Raw genomic sequence first — 8,934 nt, 5'->3', positions numbered from 1 at the left:
TTCCATGATTTCGGCAAAGTTAACAACTTGAAGTAAACAAGCAAACACCAATTCTGTAAAATCTAACTCTCGATGTCACAAATTAATTTAATATCATAATACCATGACTTTACTGACAGTCCAAATGCACTCTTGCGAAAATCATCTATAGATATCATTCAGGATTGCAGATAACCCATTACTAGCGCAGTATACATCTCACCACATCATATCATCCAGCTCGAGTTCCAAAAAAAATTAGCCACTGAAATCAACACGGGGAACCATACCCTGTGCTGATAATTCTGGAAACCACTGCTTACTCCATGAAGAACATAAGCCAGAACTTACATAATTTATCTATAAAAGCAAACAGACCTACCGTTATTAATAGAGACATGTACTCTCACACCCAATAACCAAGTACTCATGCAGTAAGTCTTTAATTACTATTAAAAAAAAATCTCTATATAAATATGTGAATATGTTCTGATGTACCAAAACAGAAAGGTTTAAAGAAGAAAAAAAGTCCTCAAGGAAGTGCAGATATGTTTCCAGCCCTCAACTCCCAAAATGGAAGTCAACATCCTCCCAAAAAAATGGAGGTTCACAGCAAAAAAAAAAAAAGGAAGAAGAAGAAGAAAGAAAAGAAAAGAAAAAAGACCTTAAGACAACAGTTTAAGAACAGCCCAGTGACCCAGCATGGTAACGAGATATCACCATCAGCAAGCACCTACCTACCCAAGCAAAATTATGACCTCATACTCGTAACTCAACCTACCTTCGTCTTTCTTTTCATTTCTTTTTTTCCATCTTTCACTTTCTTTTTTTTTATTTTTTTATTTATTTATTTTTTAGCTGAGAAAGCAACACTTCCATGTTTGGGCAAAGAAAATATCTTACCCGGCAAACTAAAACTTTGCCTCTCCCGTTGACTCCCTCCGTCACATGAAACCTTCCCCGGGGCAAAAACGGATTTCTATAATGTGTCGCTCCTGATTAGACTTCTTCCAGAGTTGGAATAATCGGAATTCATGTGTCCAGTGACTTGCCCATTTCCACCTCCACTAGGATCGCCCACCACATGCAACTGGTTATTCAAATTCCCAGATGCCGATCTAATAAGAACTACCTCAGTATGAGTTGCACCCCTCATGCTATTATGGTTAGATGCCCCCTCAAGTCCGACAGTTTGCAACTGAGCCACCAGGGTATCATAGTCTGACGTTGCTGGAGATTGCAGACCAGGAACAATTCCAAAACGATTGGGAGATGGGGGCAGCACCCAATTCATCCAATCGTTGCGCTTCCTTATTTTTTCACCCTGCATCAAGGTATGTGTAAGAGAGAAAAGGGAGATGAATGGTAGTAAAAATGAGAGGAAGAAGAGATAAGGTCCTGCACGCGAAGTTGACTAGTTAATTTGAAAAAGAAACAGCTGAAAAGAAAGAGGAAAAGATCCACTCATTAGATTCAGGATAATGACATGTTTGGCGTGGAAGTCATCCCTCATAGTCCACTGCTCTACTTCTTAATCTTCTCTTTATACATAGCACATCAACAGGTCCAGTAAAAGTAATCAAAATAGTTAATTTGAAAAAGAAACAGCCGAAAAGAAAGAGGAAAAGATCCACTCATTAGATTCAGGATAATGACATGTTTGGCGTGGAAGTCATCCCTCATAGTCCACTGCTCTACTTCTTAATCTTCTCTTTATACATAGCACATCAACAGGTCCAGTAAAAGTAATCAAAATAGCAAGTACTGGACAAAATAATTTACATTTAACAAATTAATTGCTTGTTATATGATTTTTTTTTTTTTTAGTGGAAAACTACTATTAGAACCTAATCAAACATTAATAAAAAATAGTTAAATAAAAATATACCTGTACTTCCACTACATCAGACAGCCGTACAGTATCCAGAATATACTGTATGTTATTTGTTAATTGCTTGACCTGCACAACATTGCACAAACATACGTAAGATGGAAATGGAGAATTCCCAAACTTACATAATAAAAATAACAAAATCAAGCAAAGAAGTGTTTGTACCAATGAAAAAGAAATCACCCTAGTTGCATAATGCAAAATCTAGTTGCATGATTTTATGGTTCAGTAACCATCTTAAACAGAATGCCTCTATTAGGCAACATTTAATGGATTCCATCCTGTACTTGTATTTATCCTGAGCTCCATCAAAACTAGCATCTTCACAACTTATGCTTGGATTTATAAAGTTCACAAATGTCACAGAGCTGCAATATGGTTTACACCTACTATACTACTTCACAAGGTTCTACAGCGGCCATAGCAAAGCAATGTGGCTTAGCAACGTTCAGGCCAGACAATTTTGATAGGTCCATGCCCTACTAGGGAAATGAAACCAAAAAAGACTTTTTCACGAATGTCCAACTGTGCCATTAAAAGTTCATAACAAATAGATAGATTGAAAGATGGCATTAAAATAAACATAAGATTATTAATTAGGTAATTATTTTTAAGTTGAACAAGGCAATGACATTGGCAATTGAAAAACATGCTTTCCAAATCCAGTGAAGGACCATGAGATCTACAGATGATGATATCTGAAGTCTAACTATCATTGGTCCAACCTGTGAAGAAGATTTCTGGCTTTTGTACTACTGACTTCGTAGAGACAACACTGATTGATTTACTGGAAACTATACAAAGCCAGAATTGTAGGCATACATGGATATCAGAACAATCAAACGACCCCTCATTCAATCTAGCTGCATGTAGAGATTTCACGATGATACATAAGCAGCCACAGGATACCATAAAGTTGGCTTTCAAAATTACAGATACCATTTCAGCTAGAAGCTAAAAAATTTAAAATTATATTAATGGCATTACAAATCTAGCAAACAAAACCTCAACTTCATCAGACTTGCATAATAAAAACCAATTACCACTAAATCTTGAAAACAAATAAATACTTGGAAAAAGCTGAAAAGCTATCCTTGAGTACAATATCACAATAAATCTGCGATCTTACTTATAAATGGGCATAGAGAAGTTTTGAGTAATTGGTTATCAATTTTAGTGTTTTAATAATCAATTTTAGTTTTCTACTAATGTTGCTTCTGTTAACAATGCAAGAAGACCAGATTTAGTGATGCCAAAATGGTCACTAAGATGCAATGATAGAAGAAACAATCTGAACTGGAATGTAAAAACTGCAGCCATGTAGTATCGATAATTGCAGAAATAGAATGCAAACAATTTCGCAACTTGGAAAACCCTTTGCAAGATGTTTACAGACGCACAACAAAATGGAATTGCACTTTTGCATATAGGATTGGTCCAGATAGTAAGGGTAGGTCAGATAAGGATTTAAGGACCCTCATATAAGAAAATCTGATTAAAAGAAGCAAAGAACTTAATTACAAGCATGCAAGGTTTTAATATTTGCCTAATGATAATGTGTGGTAGAAGGGTTACATGAAAGTCTAGCCATGGGAAGGAGATTCTAAAGCAAGTGCAGCACTTAAAGATTTTAGTTATTTTGTGGATGATAAATCCAGGGAAACGAAGGCAACCACACTAGGGAATCTCTATGTCATCAATATTGACCTAAAGCACTTCTTCATTTGTATACGTACTTAGGTGTGTAAGTTCTTTTTCATATAAAGATAGACCAAATTATATACAATAACATAAAATGCAAGATCCCCTTAATATTAGCAACTCTTTAACAAAGACAACTGCTGTATAACAGAAACAAACATGACACGCACAAAGAACACATGGAAGCAGCATAATAATCTACGCCACACTTAGACAGTCACGAACCCAGCAACATGTAGCACAGTACACACTACAATAGCAAGCATTCATTGTCACGTACACAAACAGGAGGCACACCTTTTCTCTGCCTCATCACCCCAATGAGGAGCACTTCTTCAGTGCCTTGATGAGGTCACCTCACCTGGAGGTCGGCGAGGTGTTCAGGTTGCACTTGAGCATGCCTTGTGCCTCATGCACACCTCTAACAATAGCCAATATTTCTAGTCCACAATATTTGCAAGCATAATGGAAGTACTTGACCTTCAAAACATTTGGAAATGTTCTTGTTGCAGATATTTCTAATCCACAATAAACTTGTCAATCATAATCAATATGTTGCTAACACTTGCCCAAGCAGCTTCTTCTAAACAAGCTTTCTTTATTTTTCTAATCCATATGAGCCAGTAAGAAACATGCATATTCTACCTTAACAGCACGGTATGCCATTTAGAGCCAATCCAATCAAGTTTTCAGCAATTCCTTGAACCACTACTCATGGAACCCAACAGCAGTTTGATGCATGAAAAAGAATTAGTGCTTGCAGGAAATCACTGTTTCTTAAATGTTAAATACCGTTATATGGATGAGGTTTGAACAGAAAGAAAAAAACTTTAAGTGGAAGTAACAAATTTGGGTTCTTAGGGTGTAGATTTGGATAGGATCTGTAAGGAAGAAGATGAATTTGTTGTTAGGTTTATCATAAAATACTTTTAAGTGTTCATAAATCAAGTGTGTTGCTGCTGCAAGAAGAAAGAAAGGAAAAATAGAAGAAACATCACGTCCATTGATGATAAATAATCTATTTGATATCAAAAAATATCAACAACAATCTGTTCATAAATCATTCATTCTCCTTCTTTTTTTATCCCTGTTTTATGATCCAGTATTCCAGTTTACCATAAATTCCATATATTTTAGTACTAAGATCACTCTGTAAAGAGAAGAGGTTGCTTGCTTGTAATAGCTGGAGTTTTCCTAAATCATTCATTTTAATGCATACAATCAGATGCTTAAAAAATATATATGTAGTAAGAAAACCTGTTGGTAGTTTGAATCTAAACCCAGCATAACTGTTAATATTTCTTATAATGCATACAAGTGTTGATTACAGAACACAAACAAGGCGATGTTTACAGGTGTAACACAAGGTTTGACAACTTGATTTTGGTTAACCCCATCATGTTTTGGATTCAAAATTTTGGTGGTTTTCACATATTTGGTCCAAATCTCAAAACTTTGGTTAAAATAAATCAGACGAAGTCAAGCAAACAGAAACAAAAAAAATCAAAGCTAAGAAAACATATGCTCCACAATCTTTGTGTATTTTGTATTGCATGAAATCATTGGATGTGTGATTTCATTTTTCTCAAACTGAAACTCTGATGTTATAAAACATATAAACAATATACACTATAATTTCATTAAAATTCTATAATTTCTATCTCAAATCCATATGTAAGAGAGGTGCCACACTCAAACCAGTATCATCACCTTGAAATGGAAAAGTATCAAATTTATAGGGGATGTTAATGCATTCTGATGCTCTAGTAAAACATAAATGGTCGAGGCCTTTCTTTTGCAGAAGATGGCTCAGCACCAAAAGATTTGTACAAAGATCTACATCTGACTAAGCTGTATGTAAACAAGTGGAAAGCTAGAATAACAGCATCCTAGTAATTTAGTATAACTGTGTCCTTACAGACGATACAAACTTTAGGTTACAAAGAAGTGTATGATGCACCTTAAGTGTAAATAGGAGTGAGTATGTGCACAAGGTAAAGGTAAACAAGTGAAGAGCAAAGTGTAATCGCATCCCAGCCTGACCACCGACCACCTCACTAATAAACAAAAATTGTTGCTCTGACCGGTGACCTTTCTCGCATGCCCTTTTTTTACATCCATTCTAATGTTTTTTCAACATAACAAAGAATTTTGAATTTATGAAAATATGATTTTTTTTTTCAGGAACTTTAGTAGGTGAAACAGACGACAATGTTTACTAAGCAGCTGTTCCTTTACTCAAAAGATTGGTGTTGGAGTTCTTAAAAATCCATTATATTGAGCCTCTTGCTAACTTTCCACCATAATCATAACCAATGAATCAAGATCAGCTGATGAACAAATGCCACTGGAACTAGTTATTCCTGTAATATATTCGATGATTTTCCTTGGACCAAATTCAAGGGCATAAATAAATAGACCTCCCGACTGATGTTCATAAGCAAACTTCACAGCAGCAAACAAATGTATAAGTCAGCCTATGTGTCATACGAGCCAGATTAAACATCCTTTCTCAGTGCCAACTTTGGCGCATTATGAATAGATTAGCTTTATATGGGATGAATGGCCCTCACAATGACCAACGAATACAGTGGTCCAGAAAACAAAAGACTGAGGTGATGGATCTAAGGACAAACATATGCAAGTTCCATTGTGCACTCATGCACGACTGCACATGATCCCCATCGTCATGATCTATCTGTCATCTTGTATGTGTGTATGATGTGCAGTCTTCAAGCTCCGCAAGTTGAAAGAATACATTGAGGGAGAGAGTCAAATAATCTAAGATTTAAGGGTGGAATCAATCAAAGCCATCTAGAGCAAATACTGGTGTTTGGTCTGTGCCTTCTTCAAGTCATGTTTCCAAGCTAGGACTTCATTTGCTCCATATATTTTTTCTCATTCATAAGAGTTCACCTTAAGGTCTAACCTACTCGTGCCTCTTATTTAAGTACATGATGTTGCATTCCTGCTTCATCTCTCACTCATTCTTGGTAGAACACACATACACATCCATATATTACACACTAATATCAAAAGGCTAGTGGTGCAGGTGAGCTTGAAAAAAAAAATCCAGTCTCATAGACAGCGGTACATACTAAAATCCACAAAAAAGCAACGCATCTACTAATAAACTGCAGCATGCAACAATAAGGCCAAAAAGACACCAATCCACACATACACGATAGGTCAGTGCAGTAAGTGTTCTAAAATAACTTACTCTGTTGAAACCAGCAATCAAGTTAATAGGAACCCAGCCCTGCTCGTCCATGTTCCGCCGCAAGAAAATGTCCTTGCACAAATTATCAGAGCTGCACAAAAACAGAAAAAAGGAAAAGAAATACTAACATAAACAAATACTTCATTAGTCACCAGAAGGATTATATTTATGGACTATAGAATCACCTGAAGTAGTAATTTATCTGCTTCAGTAACATAGCACGCGGATGATCTATCGCCGGCGGGGAAAACATGGCGGGGGGTGGTGCTGCTGCTGGATGAGCAATATAAGGCAAACCACCGAGAGTCTCCGGAGGTGGGGGTGTTGTCACATAATACACAGGAGAAGGCATATCTAACAAGGAGAGCAAGATCGCAGTTATAAACAATGAATCTCAACACCACATGGAAGGATATACCACAAATCAGCCACAGAGAGTGCATGAAACTCACCAGGGTAGCCGATAGGATTCCCAAAAGGTCGGACCTGGGGAGGTGGACTGAGGAACGGTGGCGGAGGGGGTCTGTGATATGGTCGAACACCCCGCTGCTGCACACTGGTATCTCTGCTGTTAAAACCTCGATGACTCCACACGAAGCTCCCGCGATCCTGATCCCGTCGGCTTCCATAGCTGCCGCGATGGGACCCACCGCCACCCCTCCGGTTGCCGCCGTATCCCCGATGGTGATCATTCCCGCCATGTTGCTGGGGTGCGAAACTACCGCCCCTGGTACCATGGTCCCAGTTGGTGCTGCCGCTGTTCTTGCTGGGGAGGTCTCCGGCAGATGGTTCTGGGATAGTTTCTTTGGCTGGAGTGATCTGAGTCGCCGCTGCCGAAGCAGCCGGCGGAGATTGTAGTGGCGGGGCACCATTGGCCGGCGTACCGCTGCTACTTCCGCCGCCGCTGCCACGCTTGTTGGGTTTCTGGCGAACAGGAGGAGCTACGTGGTTTGGGGTTGAATTCAGGTTTATATTGTTCGAATTTGGCCTCGGAGAAGGTGTTGATATCACGGGCCCCTAATTCCAAAAGATGATATGTATATATACACTAAACCAACATATAAAGTAAAAAGAAGAGCATGCATCGCTATTGATCTCGACTTTTCTTTTCTTGTTTGTTTCATTACCAAATACTATTGAAATTTCAAGAAAGTTTGGAGATCTCACAGGGGAAGCAGAGACTGTTCCATCGAAAGGACCCTTGAGAGCATCGGAGGAAGACGATTTGGGGGAGGCCTTGGTGGACTCAGAAAGAGGGGGCCAGGACACCGCCCCCATGACAGGACCAACCTCGATCGAGCCGTTGGATGGCCTTTGCCACGCAGGCTTCTTCCCTCGGGCGGCGGCGGCGGCGGAGGAGGAGGAGGAGATGGAGGCGGCGGCCGCATCATCACCGTTGCTCCCGTGCTCCGGTTCATCCGATGACATCGGGGACCGAGGAACGGTGCCGGAGGATGAGGCCACGTTCTCGGGTGGCACTGCAGAGGAGCTATCGGACGGGTTCGGATGAAGGATCGTGGCCGCCGCAGGCGGGGGAGATGAGGAGGCCACCGGGGCGGCGGCGGCGGCGGCGACGTGGGACCACGGGGAGGAGGGGCCGCGTGCGGGGCGAGCGGAGCGGGGGGAGTGAGAAGTTGAGGAGGAATCGGCGATGGAGGCCATGGGGGCGGGCGGAGGCTAGGGTTTGGGTTCCGATCGGGGAGCTCCGGGGAGGGAAAGGGAGGGGGATTAGGGTTTTCGGGTGTTTTCTCTCAGTAATGCATATTTTCCAAATATACGAGGAGGACCCGAAGATCCGATCGGGAGCACGATCGAGCGAGAGAGAATCTCTCTCTCTCCTCTGCCTTGTTGTGCGTCTCTCCCTCTCGCCCCCTTTTGTTTGCCCTTTTCTTTCCTTGTCCGGTTTGCCGAGGAAAAACCAATTAAAATAAATCTCTTTTTGTTGCGATTAATAACCTAGGATGCATTTGATTATATTTTTTGATTTTTTATTTTTTATTTGAAAAAAATATTTTTTATTTTTTTAACTTTTTGTTATTGAGTAAAAATAAAAAAAATGTTTGATTCAGAGAAAAGAAGGAGAAGAAGATGGGGAGGCCATGAGTTCGTACGGAAATAAAAAAAATAAATTTTAAAAAATAAA

General features: G+C 39.6%; 1 protein-coding gene across 2 annotated transcripts; it reads right to left on the bottom strand.

Annotated features, from left to right (window-relative positions):
• Positions 1–409: 409 nt before the first annotated feature.
• On the bottom strand, positions 410–8,652 carry LOC105053777 (la-related protein 1C). Of its 2 annotated transcripts, none has more exons than XM_010935057.3 (6): positions 7,959–8,652; positions 7,244–7,808; positions 6,977–7,145; positions 6,792–6,882; positions 1,868–1,939; positions 410–1,303 (listed from the first exon to the last, which is right to left on the bottom strand). In XM_010935057.3, exons 1-6 carry the CDS (start codon positions 8,451–8,453, stop codon positions 959–961), a joined length of 1,737 nt encoding a protein of 578 aa, XP_010933359.2. In that variant the 5' UTR covers positions 8,454–8,652; the 3' UTR covers positions 410–958. The 2 variants fall into 2 exon arrangements, with proteins under 2 accessions (XP_010933359.2, XP_073101598.1); XM_073245497.1 differs by lacking the exon at positions 410–1,303 and adding an exon at positions 1,427–1,690.
• Positions 8,653–8,934: the final 282 nt, after the last annotated feature.

This window comes from Elaeis guineensis, chromosome 11, assembly GCF_000442705.2.
Source record: "Elaeis guineensis isolate ETL-2024a chromosome 11, EG11, whole genome shotgun sequence".
Classification (NCBI taxonomy): Eukaryota; Viridiplantae; Streptophyta; class Magnoliopsida; order Arecales; family Arecaceae; genus Elaeis; species Elaeis guineensis.
This window is presented reverse-complemented; position numbering and strand designations above follow the sequence as displayed.